Source organism: Tyto alba, unplaced genomic scaffold (genome assembly GCF_018691265.1).
Source record: "Tyto alba isolate M040663 unplaced genomic scaffold, T.alba_DEE_v4.0 Super-Scaffold_27, whole genome shotgun sequence".
Taxonomy (NCBI): domain Eukaryota; kingdom Metazoa; phylum Chordata; class Aves; order Strigiformes; family Tytonidae; genus Tyto; species Tyto alba.
The window spans coordinates 30,609,147-30,635,792 of NW_024881301.1; the positions used below are offsets into that span (position 1 = coordinate 30,609,147).

A 26,646-nucleotide genomic window follows, 5' to 3' on the forward strand; every position below is an offset into this window, starting at 1 on the left:
CTGTAAAGCTCGTCTACAGATCTGCAAACAGAAGTTCTGGACCAGCCTCATATGAAGAATTGGAGTTTATTATCTTGGGGAGGGAGGAAGGAGGACAACTACTGTATCCCTTTAGCATCTCATGCATAATTTAAAGGCTTTTCAAAAGTCATACACAGGTTTTTTGTCCATTTTTTGCTGATACTGTTGAAGAACAATAGCAGATCACAATATATCACTTTCCTTGGTAATGTCTTCTGAGTTGTTGTATCACACTAGTCCAAGTGGTCTAGAATTCTGCTATTAATTTCAGCTGGTTCTTTAATCTTACTTCCTAGTACATGGTGATTTATATCTAAGCAGCTAACAGCATAAAGCAAAACACAGTATCAATTTAACATAGTAATCAGAAGCTAACTTTAACAATGTGAGGCTAAACTGCTTCTGAAAAATGCCGTATGTCACTGCTGGTTGTCTATACGCCTATGTGCATACACGTAATATTCATATTATATGTATACAGTAAACACATGAAACACATGTGATGTTAAGCATTTTGTTTTGCTTAAGACCAATGGAAACTGAGGTTTCTGAACTCCATGTGGGAGATTTTCACAGCATCCAGTCATAGATATCTATTTCACAGGGAAAATTGTAGCCTTTCCTCTAGAGCTCTGAAAGTTTAGTTCCATAGGTGTGTTCAGAAAATGAGACTTTAAAAAGCAATGGATCTTTTTTAATTTACTTCCTCTTCAATCCACAGTATTGGTTTTCATTCAGAACACTTCAATGGGGACTGTTTCTATTTTGTCAGTAGACTGATAAGCTGTTATTACTATGGAGCAAAAGCTTTTCAGTACACAGTACTACTAGTGGGTCATTAACTTTATATTGAAATAAAAGAACTTTTTCCCTTTTTCTCTTGACAGTTATTCCTGATTCGTCTGTGTTAGACCAAACTTCTACTCACTTTATTACTGCTAAGACTTTTCTAAAACCAAAGGAAGGCTGACTATTCCCAGTCAAGTTTAGTACAGAATGTATGGTTAAGGTAAATAAGAGTTATGCAAATATGTTATGCTCTTCCAAAGCATTAGTGTGTTACCCTTTGATTCTATTCTACTATTTGTTCTTTCTCATTTGAAATTAATGGGACAAGACTTCAGACTTATGGGCATTTTGAAATAAAATGTTAGACCTGTAGGCCATGGTCTGGTGAGATATTAAACATATTCTTTTACTTCCTCCTACATTACTTACAAAATGAGGAGAAATCACACAGCTGACCACATTGCAGCTATTTAATGCTGCTGTAAATAGATCATAATAAGCATGTGGTTTACGTGATTATCTGTGCTGATTAATGAAAGGGTATGGACTGTTCAGCATCAGTAGAAGGAGAGGAACAAGAAAAAAACCTTCCTGATTGCAGCTGCAAATGGTAGCAATTTTTCCTTCCTGCATTAATGAATGTAATTCATGTAATGCATATTACTTCATTCAACAGCAAAATTCTCACGTTCAGTTCACAGACATGAAGTATTTTAATTAAGAATATCAATGAGTAATGACATTCCACTTCCAGAAAAAGCAAAAAAGACACTTCTTTGGCCATGTAGAAGGAGCTGTGATGCAAATATAGTTTATCAGTGTAATAAATTCACTTTCCTAAAACTCTTTACCAAAAGTATTTCCTTTAAGCTATGTTCTCTTTTCCCCTTCTAACCTTCCTTTACATGCAGTATTTGACTTCAAACCTGCATTTTACAGTCTCTAGTGATCAAACCACTTCATCCTCTACAAACATCACAAATTAAAAGAGCTTTCAGCATCTGAACTCCAACACAACATACACAAAACTAAAATAATTCATTGTCTAGAGACCATAACAAATTTTAATGTGCATTTACAGAGTAAACAGAGGACTGAAAGGGGTCAAACCAGTGGAAGTGAAAGTATGTATTACAAAATCCACACAGTACTGAATTACAAACTAAAAAGTGAGGTACTGTCAAAAAAGGAAATAAAGATGTCTATTGGTGGCACGACATATAGATAATATTAAAAACTGGCTTGCATGAGGACCAAAGTATGTCTACTCTGAAGTTATATCACACAGACTGTAAGCAATTTACAGAATTTAAGTTAGTTTTGCATATACAGGAGTTGCAAAAGTAGAGAAAACACACTGAAATATAGAACGCACACACACACACAAAAAAAAGATGTATATATAAACCTCCACGCAATCATCAGGGGTTGGCCTAAGTCAGTAATTGCCACCATTGAACAAGAAACAAACAAAAAGAGACAGGAAAATAATCCACAGGGGAAAAAGAATAATAAAAAAACCCCGACAAACAACTCAAAAGAAAAATCTCCTCATTTTCCTCATTTGTTTTCCAGAAACAACATCCTCTAGTCTGCTTAGCTGCTTTGTAGAATTTATTTTCTCCTCCCTATTCCTCATGCAAAAATAAAAAAAAAAAATAAAAAAAAATTAAAAAAAACCCAAAATTTTGATAAAGTTTGTGGGGCTTTTTATTTGGGTCGATGTTAAATCACTGTTTTGTTTCATTATTTGGCCTCTGTTTCCTTCCAGGCTGGAACAGTTCTTTCAGTGTAGGAAATGAAATGTCATCCATGGTTAACTCTGTAATACTGATGACTTGCAGGCCAACCCCTGAGAAGTCAAGGATGAGGCTTCTCCTTGCCGAAAGAAAAGGAAACTAGGTCTTGCTGTTACAAAACGTTTGATTACATCACACCAGTTCTCTTCAAATAAAAGATCAGTGATACGTCAAAGAAAATAAGATATATCAAGAAAACATGTGGTATCCTCTTCTTTTTATAATATTTATTTATTTAATTATTTTATTTAGTATTTTTGTTTGTACTTCCTGAAGAAGGTGCTCCTTGTGTAGAGATTTAGAGTACATTGGGTGCAGAGTGGTGGTTGGAGGTTAGGGTCAACTTTGCTGTCCGCTCCGTGGATTTTACAGGCGATTTGCTCTTTGCTTTAAGAAGAGAAAGTGATATTGGAAAAAGTCAGCACTTTTAGATTAAAGCAAAGCACCCTTCACAAAGCCACAAACAAGAAGCAGGACAGAAAGTCCATGGCTTGTAGCTATCCTCGCACCTGCGGAAGAAGTTATAAGATATTCGCTCATCTTGCAGATTTCCAATGCTCCTTATAAGGCTGTTTTAAACACATACATTTATATATTTAATTAGCTCGCCAGGTTGGCTCTGGTGCCCATGAATGTCTTGGCATGCACTGCAAATAACAACACATACAAAGTATTTCAGTCCCAGGGAGGTTTTTTTTGTTTGCTTTGCTTTTCTTTCTTGTCTGTCTTTTTAAATAACATTATCCAGTGAAACCATACACCAAGAGGAACAAACCCAAACACCTTCCATCTCAGAGTGATCTTTACAAAATCATTTCCAGCATCACATCATTGACTGCTAATAAAAAGGTAATTTAGTGGCTAAAGAATGTTTTTTTTGTAAAACAGAGGAGATACTGGCAAATGGCTGTGCTATTTACAAGGGGGGAGCACAATGCTAAAATGTTTATAGTATTTATTTCTGAGAAATTATATTTTCCCAGATTTTTGGGTTTTATTTTTAAAAAGCTTTGAGAACAATGGTACATTCCATTATTTCTAAAAATATGACTTTAACTTTTAAGTACGTTATCAGAATAAAACCATTCAGAACTAGACAAATTAAACTGAAATGTTCTCACACCAAGGACATGAGTATTTAGATGTTGTACATACCAAGTCTTGGTGCTTTATAACTCCCTATATTGTAAAGAATTAATTACATTCAGAATTTGAAATATATTACCTGAAGTGAAAAACATAAATTTAATTTAGTTACACTATAAATAAAATTTTCCATTATAATGGGTTAATGCATGATTAATAGATTTTATAGCTGTGTTGTATACTTGAAAATGATTAATGTTATTGACGGTTACAGGCATCAGTTCTATAACAAAGATATAATGGTGTTATAAGCAGTCCATAATAATGCTGGACTTCTAATAACTGCTTATTTTTAAAAAAATCTATTAATCATGTATAAGCTATTTTTTTAAAGAATTTAATATTAAACTGAATACTGGATTCCACTGCAGCCCCGAAAAGCACATTTATCTTCTCATCAATATACACAATGAAAGCAAAAAGAACTCAAGGCAAATGCTCATTTTTTAAAGTTTTCAGATGTTTCTCAGTAAAACATTTCTCTGTATCTGCTAACTATGCTTATAAGTGTAGCAACAAGTATTTCTGTTCCTGTCTTTAGTAAGTTTTTCCCTTCAAAAACAGGGATTAAACTAAATCCCAGATCTCTGAACACTGCTTCCTTTTGTAAATACATGCTGTGAGATGTTGCATACATAGTAGTTGCCATAAAAGACTCTTAGTCCTCTGTCACATACACAAGAGCTTCTAAATGGCAGTGATATTTCAGATATACATATGAATTATCCATGTGTGTTAATACAGTGAATATTAACTTTTCAGTGGAAACATGTCTCAAAGACATTACTAAGATTTTCAAAGAAGTCCATGGGAACTCTGACCTTGCTTCCTACTGAACGTAGACAGGTGTGCAAAGCCTATTTTTCTCTTGACAAATGCTACCTGTACTACACTGCTGTAGTTTTCTGGGCTTCTCAAAACACTTGTTCCGTACTAGGAACAAGCAAACACACAAACAAATTTGCTGTAACTTCTTCCTGTGGGTTATTCTCATACAGGTGGTAGTTGCAAACTTGAGCCTTAAGGGTCAAGCTCAATTTCTGATTTTGGTTTTATTGCAGCATGTTCTCTCTTTTATATACGGTGCAAAATTTGTCATTTGACAGATTTTTGTAAAGGCTTTTCTTTCCCTAACTAGTTTAGCAGAACTTACTTAGAACCTTTGTTAGTGTTAGATCATGTCATGATTTATTGAATTATTTTCACTAGTTTTATTCCATTTAAATATTCTTTTGATTGAACTAGAGAAATACACTGCTCAAGACAATTTTAAAGAAGTCTTTGGAGATACATTTCCTCTACACAAAATATGTACAATGCAAATAAGGATAAATACTCAGAGGAGTCTCATGGATATTTTTTAAAAGAACTTTTTTAACGTTTAATGGCATTATAACTTGAGAATTTGAAAGCTGCAATGTGTGGAAGAGAAACAGTATGATACAAAATAAGTTTGACTTAAACAATTTCACATTAGGAAAATCTACCATAATATTTGCAGGCAAAGCACTATTTTTTTTTTTTTTTTTCCTTTTTTCCAATACGACAATCTGTAGATCTCCAAATTAGGGATCATATATTGCATACACTTGATAAACTTTTTATTTATAATTTTCGGTCCGTATAAATCACAACCTCCCTCCAATTCATCACATGTTCTACATACATGTTCTTCTCTAAACAGCAAGTTTCTTTATCTTGCAAGGGATTTAGGTTATAGTACATGCAGCAATTATAAGCTAAAGCAATACTGAGGACATGAGAAAAAATTAGGGAAAATACTAAAACAATTCAGCTTCTAGGTAAGAAAGAGGCTGTTAGGACTGTTGGAAATCACTGTCATAATCAGTGTCCTCTGCATGGTTTTGGTAACTGATTAGTGTATCCTAATGTCATATCAGGTCTCTATTTACTGGCTTAGTAGTTTCCAAAATGCTACCTAACCCAAACTGATACATTTTCAGTAATGTGTTACCCCCAACAAAAATGATTTGAGATATACAGTGACATATATGACTATTAGGTACACTCTCATCTTTTCAGTGATTCTTTATGAAATATAATGGGAGTTTAAATATATCCAAGTTTCTTTCTTTTTTTTTTTTTTTTTTCAGATGTGTGAAAAAACTGTATTCTCTCATGAACCCAAGTATTTCTTTAGATTTTGGAAGGGTGAAAGCTGAAAATGTAGAATAATAACATAGCAAAACTGAAAGTGGCCTTTTTAGATTCTTTCCTTTTTCTATTCTGTCATATTTGCTCATATTCTATTATTTTGTTTTCCATACTGATAAAGGGTAAGTGAACAGAAATAGTAAAAAATTTCCATTTTGACTGTGAATTTAAAAGTCATAGGGTGTTTAAATCAGAGGTTTAGTTTCACTGTTTTTAGACTGAAGTCAGAGGCAAATACAGATCAGGATCCAAATCCAAATCCAAATGTCTTAAAAATACAGAGTATTTGAATACAGAGTTTTCATGCAGATGCAGTTTGTGTGTACAGTTCTGACCAGGACTTAAATAGTGTCACTGGAACTGTGAGCATGGTAATATAAGTAAAACTGTTGATCTGTCTGTGGATATGCTAAATCGATTATTCATTTCCCCGCCATTTCTAACATTATTTTCTAATTATCATAATGAGAACAAAAGGAAATTTTATTGCAGGTCAAGAACACTGGGAAAAGCTGGACTACAATTATGTTACCCTCAAAGACAGTAACCTGGAAGAACATTAGTATGTACGCATATAATATTTCTACATTATTACTTAAACTCTACTTGGATCAGGCATTCTCACATTTTGACCTATCAGCCACTGGGATCCAGCTAAATTCTTCCTGCGAGATGTAAATGCTCATGTGTTGTCTTTCTTTCCTGTCACTGACATGCATCCAAAAGGGTAAATGTCCAGAAAATACTTGGCCTTCTGAAAACAAATGCTGTATTGCCAAAGGCTTGTGATCATGAGATAAGTTTCTGTGTAACAGCATGAAAGAGTAGTTCATGCCATTAAACTCTTTGAAATAGTGATTTATTCAAATATGTGGTTTCCTCAAATGTTAGGAAAACAGAGAAAAAACATAAATAAATGTGAATTTGGCATTTAAAATAATAAAATAATCTCTGTCGCAAATGCTTAACCATATTTCATGGCTCAGTGTTACAGACCAAATAACATCAATTTTGTTTTGGTAATGAGATTAATTTTAGATCATCTAAGTATAAAATAAACCCTGAAAAAGTTATAAATTGTTAGTAAACCCTAACTGATCAAAAAAATAGTTTCTCATTGCATGCCTGAATGACTATAATCCGTTGCTTTCACTAAGATATTGATCAGAAAAAATGTGTGTAAAAATACATGGAATTTGGGGGCACAAACAGAGAAAAGTAAATGCTGGTTTCATAATTTTGCCTATTTATTTTTCACAACTGGACAAAACACTTATTTGTAAAGTAAGCAGTTGCCTCAGGCCCTACAGTTTTAGCATACCCTATTTGTAAGAGTAACTTTCATTGTTAACCACCTTGGGTCTCAAGTAGTTTTCATCTTCAGGAGTTGAAGTTTATCAAGTTTGGCATTCCTTGTGCTTGATAAGGTTTGGGAGGTCTCTGGGATGCAATAGCCTCCTGCACTCTGAGACTCAGTACTCGTCAGAACCTCTGAAAACTGGATTCTTACAGTTATGCTTACAATGAGTACTGTGCCATCATATAAATAACAGAACGAGTCTGTGAATTCAACAGCACTGCTTTAATATTTTACTAAACATATAAGTTTAGTGAGGGTTTCCTTGAGTTTCCTCTAATTAGTAAGCCGCTGATCACAAGGGAAGACTAATGCTTGAGTACAGTCCTGCTTTTGTGCTGACCAGTACAGGAGAAATACAGCCAGTCACACAAAACTCTGTCCTAGATTCTCTGTATGTATTACATGATGCCAAAATATACCTACATATATATGGAGGATATATAATCAGCTTGTGCTGAATATGAGTTAATTTTGTTGTACTATTCATTTCTGAAATCACTGAGGTGTTGAAATGTTGCAAGTTTAACTTTTCAGGAATTAGTGCTGATATTTTCCATCTCTGAGTGCCTGGTTTGCTGTTTTGCAGCACTTGACTGTGCTTTGTAATGTTAGATTTGAAATAACCTTCTTTTCAGCCCCGGTTGAAACCACATGATATCATAATTTTGCACTATTTCTATGTAAAGTAAGTAAAAGTTCATTAAATGCCTGGCTTAATTTTACTAGGAATATTAATGAACCATAAGATTTATTGGAAGACATTTGCAGTTTAACATCCATAAAGATAGGTGAAATCAAGTATGGCTGATTTTACCTGAAGTTTTATTTGAACATGTTGACTATGAGTAAGTTTTAAATAAATAGATTCTTACTCTCTGGCCTATGAATTTCTATAATTTTTATTCATCTGAATTACAGAAATCACAGTTACCTGTAGCTTTCCTATACTGCTGGATTATATACCCACACTCAGGAAGAAAATTTTCCTTCCAGAAATGTAAGGCCCCCCTTTCCCTCCTCAGGGGAATTACTTCTCATGTGTGTTTTAAGATTCAATCATCTGTGTTTGATTTTGGGGAAATGTATGACAGAAGACAAGCAGTAAGTATCATATTTAAGACTCCTAATGTAGACACTTAGGCTTCTAGTCCATCTTTCTCTATTGGCTGTACAGTAGTCAGCCTAAAATAGTGTGAACTTCTCATCGTCATTGTCTGGGGCAAACATACCACACAGGGCAAATGAATTCATCTCACACGCCTGAAGAAGAGTTCCGAATTTCTGATTTTTTTTTTTTTTATTATTTTGAAAGAAAACTACTGCTTCCAAATTGGTGGAAACTTAGAATAGGCTATGTTTTGAATGTCCCTGGAGTCTACTTAGACTTTGCATCCAGCGTGTATCTCGATTCATTTGCTGTGTGATCCTTTTCTGACAGTGACGCCCAGAAGAGCAAGTGAGGAAGAGGGACGGGATCCTAGATGGATGGTTACTCCCTAGCTTTCATTAGGTAAGGCACCCAGGTGAATAGAGGTGTTCAGTCCTCTCACCAGGCAAAAGAAAGTGATAACTTGCCAACCCTGAGTAGAGGAGACAATTCTGCTGGAGGTTTGAACCACAATAACTCCTGGAGCTCTTTCTGGACTAAGGCAGGCCACAGCCTTCAAGTTGCTACCAGCTACACTTGAAACCACATTCTAATGCAAACTTGAAACACTTGGGAGAGGAAAAACCTGAAGAGACTTCAAATATAGGTAGCATGTAGTAAAATGATACTCGGCTTCAGGCAGTGGTCCAGAACAAGCCATAGTAAATGTATAAAAGGACAATAGCTAGCACTATGAAGTACTGTACAGCCAATGGAGAAAGATGGACTGGAAGCTGGCATTGAATATCTCTTCACATGTATAAATAATGCATTGACTTCAGATATTTCTATTTCAGTGAGAGAGTACTTTCTGGGGAAAGAGGCTAAGAGAGGTGTTTGCAAATGGTCTGTGAAACACCAGTGTTAGCTATTTAAATAAAACTAGTGCAAGAAGCAGTCCAATACCCAGTGCCCACTGCAACAGTTAAAAGCAGAGGGGGAGAAGGGCAAGCTCAAGGAAATGCAGGCCCTAAATTTGTTAATTGGTATTGTTTGAGAACCACTGGCAGCATGCTTTATGACTGCTCTTATCAGCACTGGGCACCTTTCTCTCTCATCCCGAAAACCATGGATATAAAATGTCTTAGAATTTTCTTAATGTATACCAGAAAAATATATAAACCAGTGCATTTTGTTTATTTGTGTGAAATGTCTGATTCCAAAGCAAATGTATTTTTTTGTGACTGTCCTGTGGTAACCCATCCTTATCCATTTATTTGCATATAGTTATGCCCCATTCGCAGTAAAGACAGGAATTTAGGCTGTTAAAAATTCTTATTGAATTGACTCTTTTGTTAGTAACCGGCTTCTGCTGTTGTAATTAAATACCTCCACCACAAACTGTTCTTCATTTTTGTAATATATACATAGAAAAGTGTGTGCATATTTGATATATGCCACATTGTAATTAAACTGTTAACAGAGGCATTTTGGAAAGATGCCATAAAGTTGCAACAGGAGTTTTATTTGAAGAAAAATAGAATTGAACTAGTCTTTTTCCTCCTGTGCTTTTTGCATCCTATTCATCCTTTCATCTATCAGAAAAAAATCTTAAGTGGGATGGCACTTAATATTTCTCTATCATCTTCAACAACACTGTCATACCAAGAAAAACATATACAAAGAGGGTTATTATAACATAGACAGAAGGAAAATTATCATTCGTTGTAAATATTTCAGCATGAGATGTTCAATCCCTTTTCTTGCTTTTCACACCTGACACTGCTTAGACTTATGTTTGACATACAGTCAACCTGATCTCCTTCTATTTATATCATTTATATAAGAGCTATTTTCATGGAACTCAGCAAATGTCCCATTTATCTGTACCTATCCAACTGGATGAGACTGTTTTCTTCTGCCTGATTCCTAGATGGTGTTTTGAGGCAGGGACCATTCCGATCCTTTGTTTGCTGGGTGGATAATGCAGTTGTTATAGAGATTAGAACAATGCCTCTGAGGAACAGAACATACCTCTGTCTAAGGTCTATGACTCACAAGCTCTTAACGGTTTTAGCTGGAGCAGTTTAAGATGATAGTGCCTCCATCTCTCTACCTCCCCCTCTTATGGAAATTAAACTCCCAGTAGTAGGAGTGATACAAGCAAACCTCATGCCATCTCTTAATCTTTCTCAATTTAACAACCTGATGTTTTAGTTTATCAGCTGTTATAGAAGCTTAATTTAATGCTCTACACTGTGAACTGGGAAAGCTAAGGAGCAGGCACCTATTTCCTTCTGCAATGCAAGTTTGGAGCAGTAACTTCTGATTGGGACAAGACAGAGACTTTGAGTGGCAACATTTTAAACTGTAAGAGCTAAATCAGAGTTCACAAGTCAAATCCTTCACCCTTGCTATTACTGTCATACAAATTAAAAAATACTATGTTATCACCCCTACAACCACAATGCACTAGTTCGAAAATGGTGGATTATGAGAATGAAGCTTGAAATATTTGTGCTGAATCCTGTATTAATTCTATCTCCTTCACATTCCACATTTCTGAATGTTCTACTTTCATTTAGGATTCTTTTACCTTTCTCGTTACAGTTCTGAGATGTGGGATCAGTCATAATCATGAAAAGTCATTCATCGTTATTCAAAGACTCTTCAGGTATAAGATGGTTACTTGATTCGTACATATTGTTTGTATGTGAATAATTCAGCAGAGTAGAAAACAAGCAATTGACCTGTTATTTTGGCAGAGTTGCAGACAGGCCAATGCTATGTATCCACATTCTCAAACACCATTCTACTAAAGGGATGTCCACCATCTGAATGTTTAGCTCTCTGTGAGACCTACTGCTAATTCTTGGCTCCGTAATTGGTTAATTATTGCTCCTTGACAAAACATCTTGCCCTTTTAACTTTTTTTTCAGTTGCACAGAATGAACTGGAGATGGATACACCATCTTCTGTAGTCATGTATAAATCACTTTTATAGTCATTATAGCCCTAAGGCTGTGATTTGGTGGCCAACAGCCTCAGTCAGTGTCACAGGCAACAGCAGCAGCTGAGGGAATAAAAGCAGTAGAAATAGGACTGGCAGCAGAAGTAGCATCCAGATTTGCTATCTGTATTTTTGTTGCTGTTAATGAACTCAAAGGTCATATGTATGAAGCTCTGAGAATGCTGGCTGTGGCCGTTAACTTTCACATTCTTCTCAGCACATTAGGCAGTTTTTTTCCAGGACAGTAGCATTTGTCAGTAGGTGGGGGAACAATCTTCAGTGAGGTGGATCAGACTGCAATACCCACACACATACACGATAGCATGCTGCACTGACAAAAGGTATGACAGCAACTTCTTTATAAGGTAAAATGAAGGGTTGGGGACAGAGTCTTCTCGTCACAAGTCCAGTGGAAAGATCACCAGCTGGTCTTCAAGTGGTACATGGTTTTATTATCAGCAAAGCAGGATTAACTGATTATTACTGTACCTGTAAAGAAGGCTATGTGTTTGGAATATCTTTGAAACTATTGTAAATTAATTACATTCTTTTGGCTTCAGCAGAGTTGTATCCATTCCAATCAGCAGATAATTCTACCTATTCTTTTTAATTTTAAGTGATGCAAAGGATTTTCCTAATGAAATAGGATACCATAGATGGGAAACTTCTTGCTTCTTGTCTGAAACGTGAAAATGTCCTCTGCCTTGATGTATATGTGTCAAGTAACAAATAGGTTATTTGCTGAAGCAAGGAAATCCCATCAGTTATTTCAAGAGCAGTCTCTGTCACATATGCTGCAATCTCTGATGACCCAGTGCAAGCTGCCTGATTGTGTAGCAATGAAAAGCAATTTGAGTAAGCTAACAAACAACTCAGAAAAAGATTTTCAACCCCCTGTTTTTCTTTTCTTCTTTTCTTTTCTTCTCTTTATTAACTGTGTGTTACACCTGCAAACTTTCCAGAGGTCAATTACCAAAGGAAGTTATATTGGGCATGCAGAACAGAATGACTGTGATTCTGATACTCAGGGAACTCCTGTGGGGTTCCCTACCAGGTTTTTATATATCAGTTTTGTTCTAAAGGTGAGGTCATTCTGAAATATTCATTTTTAAATATCTAAAATAAAGGAAGAGTTGTGATTAAGTGCATATGTAGCAATGGCAGATGGGCAGCACAATATACTGGTAAGGTTACTAAAAGAATAGAAAAGATCTCAGTATATATGTGTGTAGATAAAAAGTGTAGATGAAGAAAGGGCAAAATTAGTTTTTGAAATTTTTTGCATTTTGTTCCTGGTGTGTCTGCCCTCACTGTTTCTGTATTGGCTTCACAGGAGGCAAATACATAGTGCAGCATCCAAAGACACTTCTCCATGTCTTCATGAATATAATCTGTACAATATCTGAAAAACAACTGTTCCAGAGTAGTCCAGGTTATGTCTGAATAATGAAAATGGAAATCTGTCAAGGAGTCCCCTTTTCTGTAGTAGGCCTTTTCCAATCTGCCATTACCTGCTTTCTCAAATTGCCTCTTACCCCTGCTTGTGATAAACTAAGTTTATTTAACATCTCCTTCCAAACACCATCAGTTTTACAGGAATATGAGTTACAGTGGAGATATCATATGTTTAAGGACATAAACCATGGTTATCTCAACAAACCTGAGAAAACTATGATTTTCTTCTATGATGCAGCATTAATGCTTAACCATGGACATAACTAAGGATGAAAATAATATCTCGGATTTCAGAGAGGATACATTTGAAACTAAGCATAACCAGTACTTAGTGTGATATGGGCATGTAGGATTGAACAACTACTAAAACTTGCAGAACAACAGAAATGAACACATATTGGTTGCTGAGTGCTTTCTCTTCTTAGTTCCCGAACCCGTGTTTTTGTAAGAGGAATAGAAAGGTGACAGGGGTGTAGGATCAGAGATTGACAATGGCAGTGAGGGATGGTTACAAAACGTAGATACCATTTTGCTTGTGACAGGAGTTAGAACTGCAGATCCACTGAAAATAGTTTGATTTTTACTGTGTTCAGTTGGTCTAAGTGCTAGGAACGGAGTTTTGCTCTATCTATCAGTAAATATGCACATATAATAAATCAAGACACGTTTTTTTTTTTTTGAAAGAAGCTTATTCCGCACTGGAAATCCTGGTCTAAAAATAAGGGGGTTTGCTGTTCCTTGCTTCATCAGTGAAGTTATTTGGAGCACTTCTGAGAGGATGCTTACAGTTTCAAGGTCAACAATTAACTGGTTAATAGGGCTACATCAATTAACATGATTAGAATGTATTCCATTATTTCAGAGAAGTTAAGAAAGTGGAGTGGTTTCATTTCAGGAAGAGAGAACCAAAGTGTAAGTTTCAAGCGAAAACAGAGATTGTAGCATGTATACAGGTGTAAAATGAGGTAGTCCTTGCATTATCTTTTTGGAAGAATTTCTAAGAATGGCTGAATAAGGTTCAGAATATGAAGAACAAAATTCTCATTTGGCTTTCGCTTTAATGTAGTCCTGAAGAAACAGAGACTTGACTTGCTGCTGCGCAACAATCATAGTAATGGTTGATGCATCCCAACCTTAAGTGTATTCACAGTTTCTGAAACAGCAGCTGCAAAAGCCAAAGTCTTTCTCTTAGTGAAGAAAGCAGTAATGTTGGCTGTCGCCTTGGTGGAGGATCGAGCAGACTTTTTGTCCCTTCACTTTAAGAAGGGTTGTAACATAAAAGACAAAAAGAAAATAAACACAGGAGTTGGTTTATATCCCAGAAGATTCCAAATTGGACATAAATTTTGTGCTTACAATAGGTTGATAACAAAAGATTCCTGGATTCTGTAGATAAAAATGGAGGCTGGAAGGAATGTCATTAATTTATCAGTATCAACAGACTGAAGAAATATATTTTCATCATCTTCTTTTTCATTCACATCTGATAATCAGCTTCTCAGTGTGGTTTATGATGTCAAGAATCCAGGTCACGCTGTCTCTGGTAAGGACTACCTTCTGCTTTGTGCCCCTTTTCAAGACGCTCACTGCAACTCTGCCATCATCATGGGAACAGTTTCAGCATGTAGTTAGGTTAACAGTTGAATTTGCTATTTCAGGAAAGAACAAAAAGTTGCTAGAAATGTGCAGAGTCTGCATGTAAGCAGTCAGACAATGGACCTAACATCACCATTTGTAGCTATTCCCTCTTGAGTTCTCTGAGCATGATCTTCTTGAGTCTGAAAAGCAACTAACGGCTTCGAGTGCTTTAATAGAGCATTGGCAGAACAGGAAGAGTTTGGGACACACACACATTCTCAGCACATCAAATTCCACAGACCTTTGTGTTGCCATAAATGTTGAGTGACTTGAATGAAGGTAGAAGAGCTTGTCTAGATTTATATCCATGAAAAAGTGAGAATTGGTGCAGCTGGTAGATTTTTTTAGCTTCCTTTTAACTGAATTCATTGCAGCTCTTGGACATCGCTTAATTGCAATATTGCTTAGAGTTACAAGGCTCTGTAATAACTCTGTACTTTTACCTTTGGTCTAAGATACATTGTTATGAATTATGCAGAAAATAAAATGTCTGTCACTCCACCTACATAGGACATTTTTCTGGATATATGCAGATTAGCCTGTCAAATTACTCACAATCCTGTTAAACTGTGATGGTTTACTTCATTGCTGCAGCCCATGAATATGAAATGAAAGGGTCAAGCTGTATTAGCTTTGACTTTTGCTTTCCTGACTTTTTTTGACTTTGAGGTAGATGTTTAGTGCTTCTCAATATATTATCTGAAGACTGTCTGTGGGAGATGTTCTCTTTAGCTCTTTCTTCCTATATTGAATCTCCATTACACTAACAGATATCTTTTTTACACTCACATATCACTTTCCAGTGCAGCACAAAATGCTGAATGGATCTCATAACACTTTAATTTGTCAGCCCTGGCTATATAGCTCCCTCATAGTTATCACAGATATTCTTACTTTTGAGTAAAAGAGGAGAATGGCAGAAATATCTGTTCAGTTGGGAAATGCTGATATTACAAGGGAAGTGACTGTAAACTGTTTTTCTAGAGCTACCTATTAAATATCTATTGTTAAGAAATAAATGAAATTCTGCAGTGTGCTTCAGGATAGAAGGAGTTAACTAGAGTGCTATCTACCTTTCAAAAATAAATTTTGGAGACAAAATATTCATATAATCAGAGTTAATCTTTCTTATACTAGTAGCCGATTTCTTCTGAAATAGCTAAATAGAGATTTCACAATAATTTTGCAGTGACATGTTTTTCTCTTTCTCTCTGCTGTAAACATGTTTTGCAATAAATAATATATTTTTAAAAAGTCATCTGTCAGCATGGCAGTAAAATTTATTGATTGCCAATAACTATGCACTGGCTCTCTAATATTGGAGAATATTTGATACAATTACCTATGGTTAATAGTACTTCTCTCTTCAAACAGTATTGCTGAAGTCAATGTATTACTCAACATGAACAATCACATCATAATCACCCCCTACGACTTTCAAATACAAACATATGGCTAATAAAGATAAATTCGTATTCAACCATGTTTCCATGTTCTAGGCTGAATGGATACATTGCTTACATGTAATGTAACCACACAGCAGTCTTGTGCAAGCATATATGGTTAGCATGATGTTGAAGAAGGGAAGAGTTTCTTATTTGACAGTATAAGGAGATCGTGTTAATTTGATATCATAAAAAGAAAGACTATTACTGTCTATGACACCTCCGTTTTGTTTTTCTGAGGTCTCACAACTGATGTCTCTCCTTCTTCAGATGAAGTTGATCGACATATCTACACAGAGCTAAAAAGCTCCACTGCCTTGTGCTCCCGTGGGTATTTCTATTGGTGTAGAGTGAGTGTAAAATGCAGTGAAAATCCAAATCCCACCATAGCTGGAAAATCAGAGCTAGATTTTCTCAGGTAAAGGAAAGTAAATCTTGGTTCTCAAGAGTTAAATTGATGTTCATCAAAAATATCTCCAGTAATTACTGTGTAGCAAGTGACCATTAAATTTAAATGAAGACTAATATGGAATCTTGGTACACTATTTGTTTCTTCAGTAGATGAGTTTCACCTCTGATGAATACATAGTTAAACTGTGTTTCATCATAAAACAAATGAATTAATAAACTAAATTATATTTTAGCCTGTTTAATTTTTAAATTATTTATGATTACAATTGTCTGTACTTGATATACAGTAATCTTTGCTCAAGGAAAAAATTAGAGATTAAGGGGTTTTTTTTTAGGTTTTTTTTTTTTACATGGACCTTTTCATGTAATAACCTACTATTTCCCAAATAACAGATGTCCACTAATAAGGCAAGACATTGCTTAGGCTAAAGACATAAACAATATTATAGATTCAATTATATATCCAAGGTGATTTAGTGGATTAGCTGTTGTGTGCACACTTTGGCCGCAATGCAGTGTAGTCTGTACCTTCGTATTTCATAAACTTGTGACTATTTTAATTAATTTCACATAGAACTGAACAGAAACCAGAGTTTTCACTTTATGGACAAGTCTGCTGTTTTGAAATGTATGAGTCCAATGGAAAATAATCAGTATCTACATTTCTCTGAAAGGAAAGCCATGGTAGAATGATGATTTTAAATCAATTGAAATAATTATTTTCCTCTAACAGCTTAAACAGTTTTTGGAAGAGCTAAAAAATGAAAACAGCTCCATTTCAGGGAAAGAAAACTGAATGTAACTTTGAAATGAATTTTAAAAATATGTATACAGAGGTAAAATGGTGGTAGTATGTCCATCATCTTTTCTAATAGCAGTAAGACATTTAATATGAATAATCATTTTGTTCCGATCTGTAATTAAATGTATTTTCTTTATCAAAATGTTTTCTAATAGTATGCCTGTAAGATGAAATTGATTTCACAATAGGTGTGCTATGATATTTGTTGTATTCCCAGTTTTGGTTTGATGACATGGCATTCGCTAGCAGAAAAATGATGCATCAGAAAAAACAGATTAGCTTGCATTATATATTTTAAGCTAAGTTGTGATCTCCTGCCTTACACTGGGCCCTTGGTGTAAACAGAAGTAACCCCAAAACCCTTAAACTTGTACTATTTGTTTTCCAGAAGATTTTTGATCATTTACAATATGACTCAATTTTTTATCCCATCCATCTCTCTAGTGCCATCATACAGTTGTCAACAGCTGCACCTCCTGTATATTCATATACCTTTGTATAACTATGAATTTTACTCTATCAGTGTAGAAAATGCAGACTTAATTTGCTTATAGGTTACTTATACAGTGCTGTACAAAATCACCCAAACAAAATGTGTAGTATATTAATTTCCATGTTACAGACAATTGAGGCATTGCCATTTTAACGCTTGATTCAAAAGCAATGGTTAAGCAGCTGAAGATGACAAACCCACATTCTCTGACAAACCCATAGTCTTCCTAAAGCCTGCACAATGGTATATCTAAGGTCTGCTGAGATTCAGAAGTCAAGTTCCTTATGAAAATAGGATTGATACTAAAAGTAGATTAATTTCACCCAATATTAGAGATGTAAAATTTAGGTGACTGGTGTAAATTAACTTAGGAAGAAACAAATCTGGATAGGTGTTTTATTTAATTTATCATGCACAGCCATCTTAAAATGAGATGAGTCATTCACTGACATGCCACTCTCTCTCCACACACACTACAGGGAAAGCTAAGCTTTGATTAGAGAGCTAACCTTAGGTAGATAAAACCAGCAGAGATAAAATCCATGTATACAAATTTAAGGCTTTTTGCTTCTTCTGCCCAGAAACTTATTCTTCAGCTTTTAGGAAGTAAGGAGATAGCAGGAGGAATACAGCCAGAAAGAAGGAGGAATAAATGAGCACCACACTCTTCCTAGTCACAATTCCTGGTTACCTTGTTGAGTTAGCCTCCTTTTACATGCTGGTAAGCAATCAAATGAAAGCTCAAAATGCTTTACCATACCTGATTGTGGACTTTGTTTGGGGATTTTGGCTGCTGCTTCAGGGCTGGAGGTGGCACGCACACGCTGATTGGCAGAGTTATGGATGCTACTTGGAACAGCTGCTGAGATGTTTTTGCGAGGTTTCATGTCTTGCAACCACATTGGAGATGCCTCAAAGGCTTGCATTCGCCGAGAGTGGCTGTTAGCGTTGACTTTGAGAAATGCCTGGGCCTTGTATTCCTGAAGGTCTCCATAGTTGGCATCGGTCACCCTGCACTCATACAAGCCTTCATCCTTTTTCCTCACTTTTGAAATCTGCAGCTTGTGGGAGATGTCATTCCCTTGTACTTTCACTGTCTGCAAATTTTCCAGAACAACAAACAAACAAACATGTTGTCAGATATTATTCTTTCTCTGGGAAGACTCTACCAATGTAGAGCCTGTCCAGAGAAGCCAAGTGCCAAATCAACCAGCGGTATGATTGTGCTTACTGCAGGGAAGTTGCATCAGGGATGTATGATTATTTGTGTCTATGAGGATGCCTGACATCTTCTTTACAAAAGTCTTTAGATGGCTTGCTCTGAAATGCTAATTGGCCTCAGACAAACAACCCAAACTACCATGCTCATTCCAATTAATTGCTTAAGATCATGAACATTCTTAATGAGCTTTCTTACAGAAACCTACCTGTGCACTTCACTGGTTAAACTTTTCCAGTTAGTTGCCTTTATTGTATAATTGAGGTTTTGAACTACTGCATTAACAATTTTGTTGGAGAGGTTTGTCAATAGTTAAACTTCTTCAATAACAATTTATTAGATTATCTTGTAGTCTCCACTGCATTGAAATTGCATATTTGACATTCATCTCCTTCAAGTGTGTCCAAACCTTTGGTATTTTTTTATTTATTAACCATAACAAGACATCTTGTGTCATGTAGTTCCTTTTGTTTCATTTAGGTAAGTGTGTACGTATTAGAAGTCATATATAATTTCTTCAGCACGTACTCAAGTAGCACATATTCAAGATTGTTTTAAAAGTTGTCAGCTAAGATGAGTCTCCTGATTTATTTTTAACTGCTTTTAATATCTGAGGGTAACATAACTTTTTTGTCTCACAGAATTAAAACACACATGAATAAATTATGCATCCAGAAATGTGTGACAGGTACTAAGATGCATTAGGAAAGGTGAAAGAGATTCCTTTCTGTATGTTCATCACTTCAGAAAGTTTATATTTAATTATTTGTCTATTACTCTATCTGGGTTAATTAATATTTGTTGCCCCACAGGAAGACATTTAAAAGGGATTCAGTGGGACAGAAAACTTCAGCTTTGAAGAACTCCTGAACCTGGAGTTACTTCCACCATTACATAAATATGGTGCAAATGTTGCTTTGTGTCATACCAGTCAGAGTCAATGAGGAAACCTCAGGGTGATGAATATATATGGTAGATCACAAAAATGGAGATCTGCTAGATTGAAACTAGGCACATGCTATTGATGATTACACAACACGTTGTTTCTGATATCTTGGCATGCTGCAGTCACCAGTGTTGGCAAAGCAGCTATTCTGCCTTCTTGATAAATTGAAGAGCAATACTTGTGAATACTTTATTGCTTTAAGGTGTTGGATGGACTTTATAGCCTGTTGTGTTGTATCCAGCTCTGAACTGATACTTGGCAAACTGAGTTCAAAGTATGGATTGCATACTTTCAGGCATAATGTATGGAATATTAATTACACAGAAAGTGCTGGATAGTTATTTAAACCATATTCAATAATAATATATCTCTACTGAACAGCTCACATTCAGCAAAAGGATTAAAGACTTTTCATATGAATAGAAAGCGGATCTGTAGGTCATATTATGACTTCATTTGCTCCCATACAGTATCTGCAAATTTAAGTGTTGCATAGCACTAATGAAAAACAGAATTGTTTTGGGTTTTGCATTTGAAATTTGTAAATTGTTGCTGTAAGCACATACGCATGTTCTCGATTTATGCCTCATTATTTAAAATCAATAGAAGTAGTGTATTTCAGTTGTTTAAAAGCACATTTAGTATATTTTACCATTTCTTTTAAGAATTTACTGAATGCATTTAAAAGTTTGCTTTCCTCTTCATGAAGATACTTTCCAGTAGAACTAATGGAGACTTGTGTGTGCCTTCAAAAAAGAAAAAAAGGAAGGCTACATTTGTAACAAGTGTATTTAGACTGTCAACGTAATGTTGACTTTTTTTTTTTATTGCAAATATAAAATGTTTTATGCAAGCTTATAAACACACTATATAAATGCCCCATCATGAATTATTATCATACATAATGAGAGAAAGGGATTTTTAACTTGAAAGATGGGACAAGCTTTACAACCTATACTGTGTCACAGATCTTATGGATTACTACGGGGATTTTGAATGAGCCAATATTGATAAGGAATAAATTGTCTGCTAGCACTATGTCTAGTGGAATAGTATCCAAAGGTCACATGTGGGCCTCATTTGTAGGATAGTCTACAAATGTAACTGAAGATACGGTCCGTGACACAAATCATTTATAGTGTGTGGTGAGGAGTATCATAGGAAATGTAAGTATGGATAGAATATGTATCGTATTTAATATAATGTATCTGAATTCTCATTTGTAAATGCCCTTCAGCTACACCTAGCTGCACTTTGACCCAACGCAATTACTTGGTTAGTTAGCTGTAGTCATCAAAGCTCAACAGAGTAATGAATTTGACAGAAACGACTCAGCTCTATCTGTTCCTGTTTTAAGCTTTGCTGGTACTTACAGCCTTAGATGTGGCTAAAAGGCACTTTCAAAGGGATTGTGTCTGAGAAAGGGAAAACCCCTTTGGGCCCATAAGGAATACTCCTGTTGCAGTATCTGCTAATTATCCGTGTCTTTCCGCTGCAGTGAGCACCAGGCCATGAGCCTGCCACCAGACGTTTACTAGGATGCCAAGGGCGAAGAGTCTAAAATCTTCTGAGTTTGGGGGCTGCGGCTGTGCCTGACTCGGGATATGGGTCTGCAGAGGAAGGCATCCTCTCCCTGCACAGGGGCTGGAACAATGTCGCTTGTCATTGTGTTGAGCCAACATTCTGGTTTAATCTGGCAGATTGATAACTCTGGTGTCAGAACCCCACTTTCCTAAGAAAGAGTCTCTGTGGCCAAGCATGGAGATTACTCCCAACAGGGAGGTCTTGTCCAAAGACCTTCTCAGTTTTTTTTTTTTTTTCTGCCAGCTGATATGAACCTGGGAAAGTAGCTGTTTAAATAGTTGCACACCACAGTGAAGGAAATTGCAGCTTCACAGCCAAATTTCAGACTTAAAACCAGCTTTGGAGCGCTAAGGCAAGAGTCATCAGTTGCCCACGGTAAATGAAAGCAAGGGGGGGTGGGGGGGTGGGGGTGGGGGTGGTGTTAGGCTGCTTCACGGGCTGGAAACAGAGCTGGCCAAAGGTCTCTGCTGCCTGGGCCTCACTTCCCAGTGGTTTCATGCCCAGGGGTGTCGGCTGCGTGGGGCAGGGCTCTGCAGGCCTCCTCCGTGGAAGGAGCTGGGGGCTGCCGCCGCCTGCCCGCTTCAGCTTGCGGCGAGGATGGGGCAGGGATGGGGGGATGCGGGGGGGTGTGGGGGGGTGTGAGGGGGAGCAGCCTCTCCGCATCGCGCGGGGCAGGGGTGTTGCCGGCCGCGCCGCGGGTGGGCTCCGGCTCGGGAGGGACGCGCGGGGAGGGGCCGGCGGGGGGCTGTCCGCGCCGCGCCGCGCCACGCCGCGCCACTTACGCTGATCTTGGTGCCGTCGCTGTCCAGGTCCCGCTCGGGCAAGAGCTCCACCTGCGGGGAGAGGAGCACTGCCGTGGGTGGCCGGCCCACGCCCCGCGCCGCGCCGCGCTCCCCGTCGCGGAGCCCGTGGAGAGGCGCGGCGCGTGTGCCACCTGCGGGCCGCGACGGGGACAGCCGGCGCTGGCCGCGGGGCAGCCCCCGCCCCCCCCAGCGCGGCAGGGGTTGCATTGCCCTACGCGCCCGCCGCCCCCACCCGCCCGACTCGCGTGGACGTCTCCTCCGGGCGGCTGAACGCCGACACCTGCGCGGAGGCGGCAGGGGAGGAGGGGATGAGCATCTCAGGACGTCAGGCTAAGCGGGCATGGCCCCCTCTGTCCTGCTCGCAGGGCTGGAATTGCGCTGCTGTATGATTTTTTTTTTTTTTTTTTTTTTTTTTTTTTCATATTTGGGACATTGGTTCCCCTTGCTCTCCTCCCCCCCCCCCCCAAGTTTGTGCCCTCCTGTGGCTGCTGCACGCAGAGTTAGGGCTGCCAACTCGACTGCACCAGCTGTAAATTGGAGGGCATGTGTAAGATCTTGCTGTTTGGGAAATAAAAAATTCCCACAGGAAGCAGCCTCTGAACAGCTGCTTTCCAAAGGGAAAATGGGAGAGAGAAAAAGAAAAAAATGTAGACTCTGGAAATCCATGTGGTTTTGTGAACGTCCCTAGCTGCGCTGCATCCTGAGAGTGACAGGGATCAAAGGCACTATCCCTTGAGTGGGAATTTTTCTCTGCAGGTTCCTGCACTGTTATTTCATGGTCAAAATTAAGTCCCTAGGGAAATTCAGAACCTCCTGCTGATCCCTGCCTTTCCCTCCCCTTTCTCTCCTTCCCTTCCTTCCTCTCCACCCCTTCTCCCCGGGCGGTTTGGGGACCCCATGGCAGAGGATCAGTACCTGGGTGCCTGTCATCTCAGCTCCAGCCTCTTGGTCCTCAGCCACCCGCAGAAACCACCACTGGATTTCAAGGTACACGGAAGCAGAGCCACTTTGGAAAGCACAAGACATCTCCACGTTCTGCCCTTCAGTGGCCGTGACATTTCGGGGAAACTCAGTGAATTTTGCTGCAAAACAAATGCATAACATGTTGGGATCTCCTGTCCCCTACTCATCGTTTATTCTTTGCTTTTTACCTTTTTTCTTCCATCTCTCTCTTTTTTTTTTTTTTTTTTTTTTTTTTCATTTATAATTAATTTATCTGTTTTCTTTTATAATTCTCTCTCTTTTCTATTTTCCCACACATTATTTCCCCCGGTTTCTCTCACACCCAGGTATGCCTTTCCTCCCTTATACACAAATCCATCTTATTTATAAGCTCTGCTCATGGGAAATGCTATAGACCCCCCTGATTGCTCCCATGGGCTAGCAAAGTTTCATGTAATTAGGTCCAAATACCCTTGGACAGAATGCAGTATTTCACCAGACTCACTGAGGGATTTTGTGCAAGACCAATTCAGAAGAGGAAAAAAAATCAGACTGATTTATTGTATTTCGTAGGTGTGAGCTGGAGACGTGTGAAGTGTTAAACCTTCCGCAGCCAGCTGGAGCGGCTGTTGGAATGGGCACTCTTCTGAGGTGTGGGTTATGACCACTCATCAAAATGCCCATTTCAAAGGCGTTATCTGAGTTAGTTACTTTCTGAGAACCTCTGCTTTCATAATCAGACCAAGGAGCAATACAACTTCTGTTTCTCAGCCCTGCCAAGTGCTTCCTTACCACTGCTAGGTTTAAAAACTAATCCCGATGGACATGGTCCAGGGCACGGGTATTTCTTTAAGTCTCAGTCTTTACTTCCTTCTCATCCTTTCCTATAACGCACTTTTTGCAATTGTGCAACATAATTAAACATGAGTCAAGTGAGGGATACTACAGAAAAACAACGTAAAAAATAAAACCTGCTTCAAGTAGAGGAAAATTTGGGAATACCCTGCAATGTTGCTTTCTGTTATGCATTGTTACAGACTGACTAGGGCATATTATGATGTGAAAGAAATATTGCTCATTGTCTCCTCCCCTCTTTCTCTCTCTTTATCCAGTCTTCCGAGCTAACCTGGAATTGGTGGGATAATTTAGCAATGCACTCAACCAGCGTTACTTCTTTTTCCCCTTACGTTTGCGCTTGGCAACAGATACTTAGCAAAGCTACCAGCTTTATACTTCACCGTGTCCCATTTTTTGCCCCCCTCGCCTTCCCCCCAGTCGGCGACTGATAGTCACCGGGTTAAACAGACAAAAGGACTGTGCGTTTTGTGCGTTCGGGGCTTGTAAGTTTGTTGTGTTGTGGGTTTTTTTGTTTTTGTTTGTTTGTTTGTCTGTTTGTTCGTTCCCTTCCCCTCCCGCTGTGGGGACGCGGAGGGGATGCTGCCGGCATCCTCCCCGACCGCCCAGGCTGGCAGAGCCGGCCGGGAGCTGCCGGCGGGGGCGGGGGGGGGGCGGCGGTGGGGGGGGGGCGGGGGGGGGGTCCCCCGCGATCTCTGTCCATGGTGCTGACAGCGTCGCCGCAGCCTCGAGATCCCAAACAACCGGTTCCTGCAGCTCCGGGGCTGCTTGAAATGCAAGGCGCGCCTTTCGGCGGGGAGGGGGGGGAAGAGACGAGGAGGGGAGGTCTTCAGAGAAGTCGGTTTTGTCTTTTTCTCTGCTTGCTTTTTGGTTTTGGTGGGGGATTTTGGGGTTGTTTGTTTTTTTCCTTTTTTTTTTTTTTTTTTTTTTTTTTGGGGGGGGGTGGGGGAGAGAGGCAGAAATACACATAGTCACAGAATCGAAATGACTGTCTGACTCTGAGGATTGCAGGGTAGTAGGAGAGGAAAGGGGACGCAGCACGAAAGGAGACTGCAATATTTTAAGGGAGACGGTAGATTTAGCCATCTGCTACTTTATCTGAACGCAATAATTATGCATGCACGGATAGGTGTTTATTGTATGCATGCGTGTGTGTATACAAACATGCACAACCCAAACACATGTATGTCCATTCACCAACACCCCTTTACTCTTCTGCAAGGTGCCTGTTATTTCCCTCTTTGCAATCAAGTAAAGGAAGCCTGTTTTATTCCCACTTTGGGGAAACTTCTCACTTTTGTCCCTATTTACAGACAATTTTAAAGCTAAATGTAAACCTGATGCTTAGTGTCCTCATCTCCCATCCACTGTGGTTGTCTTCTTCTTTTTATTCTCTTCTTCCTCGCTTACCACCCCCCCCTCCCCCCAATCAGCCTGTTTTAGCATAGAAAATCACACACGTATTTGACAATAAGTGATCTTACCTTGGGTAGAAAGTCCTTGTTGAATATACATAACTGAAAAGAAAATGAATCCAACATAAGCTAGAAAGATCCCCATCATTCCAAGACGAAGAAGAAGTCACATCAGGGTAACAAAAGCCAAAGGTGCCCTCAGAAAAGGAAGGAAGAATTGATGTATGAGTGTGTGTATGTATCTCTAAATATATGAACAGAAAGATTTTAAATGTTACAAAAAGGCTCTGTATTGTAGCCCTAGCTGCAACACTGTCAGCATTCTGCTACTCAGTGGAGTCTTTTTCTTTGGGAAGAGAGAGTATTGCAATACAGTCTGGTTCAGATGAGCTGTCTCAGGCGCTGTGTTGCTTGAAGTCCAGATTCAGACTAAAAAAAAAAAAAAAAAAAAAAAAAAACAAAAACAAAAAAAAACAACCAAAACCGTTGAAAAGTGGGTATCAGCTGCCTTCTGTGCCTTTTTTCAGCTACCTGGCAGCTTCGTCCAACGTCAGCTTTTGCTGCTTAGGATGGCGTGATGACTGCCCTCCCTACACACTGATCCAGCTTGGGAAGAGGGGAGTGGGGGAAAGAAAGAGGGTGGGGGGAGAGAGAGAAGTCTACTGTGCTTGTATTGCTTCAACTTTTCCCTCTAATGGCTGCGATAATGCCTTTAACCCTTTCCTCTCTTTCCCTGTTCGATACACCTCTCCACCTGTTCTGACTTCCACTGGCTCTGATGCTGGGGTAAAACTGCGCTGCTTTTTTTTTTTTTTTTTTTTTTTTTTTTTTTTTTTTTTTTTTTTTCCAGTGTATAGCTTGTGATTGTAGAGAGAGCAGGGAACCTGCTGTAATCTTCGGTTTTACATCCCCAAACACTCAGTGGCTAAGAGGGCAATGCAGTGGTTTGATTTTTGGTGAGTTAAGCTGGTTTTGTTTTCTCCTTTTTCTCTCCCTCTTACAGGGTCTGAGGGGAAAATAGTTGCTCAGTAATCCTATTGCACTTGCTATTGCCTGTTCCAAATAACTATGCTTCTAGCATCTTACATTAAAATGTTATTTTGTCTTCAAAGACAGATAAAGAAGATGATACTTAAAGTGTGCTTAGGGTACATGTATTTATATAGATTTCTATGGAAAAAATATTTGCCTAGATACAAATGGATTCTGATATCCTGCAGATTACTCACAGTAATATATATATTTATGTAC

The 26,646-nt window shown here is 38.2% G+C and overlaps 1 protein-coding gene across 4 annotated transcripts; it reads right to left on the reverse strand.

Moving 5' to 3' along the window:
* Positions 1-1,499: 1,499 nt before the first annotated feature.
* On the reverse strand, positions 1,500-26,283 carry VSTM2A (V-set and transmembrane domain containing 2A). Of its 4 annotated transcripts, XM_042798179.1 has the most exons (6): positions 25,465-26,283; positions 23,099-23,265; positions 22,163-22,213; positions 18,387-18,728; positions 12,279-12,289; positions 3,264-6,623 (listed from the first exon to the last, which is right to left on the reverse strand). In XM_042798179.1, exons 1-6 carry the CDS (start codon positions 25,541-25,543, stop codon positions 6,542-6,544), a joined length of 732 nt encoding a protein of 243 aa, XP_042654113.1. In that variant the 5' UTR covers positions 25,544-26,283; the 3' UTR covers positions 3,264-6,541. The 4 variants fall into 4 exon arrangements, with proteins under 4 accessions (XP_042654111.1, XP_042654110.1, XP_042654112.1 ...); XM_042798177.1 differs by lacking the exons at positions 3,264-6,623; positions 12,279-12,289 and adding an exon at positions 1,500-3,118 and having other exon boundaries at positions 18,392-18,728; positions 25,465-26,278; XM_042798176.1 differs by lacking the exons at positions 3,264-6,623; positions 12,279-12,289 and adding an exon at positions 1,500-2,996 and having other exon boundaries at positions 18,392-18,728; positions 25,465-26,276.
* Between the last annotated feature and the right edge of the window lie 363 nt (positions 26,284-26,646).

Bases quoted from the DNA above. Each gene is read 5' to 3' on its own strand.
- VSTM2A (XM_042798179.1), bottom strand. From the start codon at position 25,543: ATGATGGGGATCTTTCTAGCTTATGTTGGATTCATTTTCTTTTCAGTT. The intron at 23,266-25,464 runs GTAAGATCACTT...TTTGTTTTGCAG, and splicing joins ACAAGGACTTTCTACCCAAG to CAAAATTCACTGAGTTTCCC. The intron at 18,729-22,162 runs GTAAGTGGCGCG...GAAAATTTGCAG, and splicing joins GCGACGGCACCAAGATCAGC to ACAGTGAAAGTACAAGGGAA.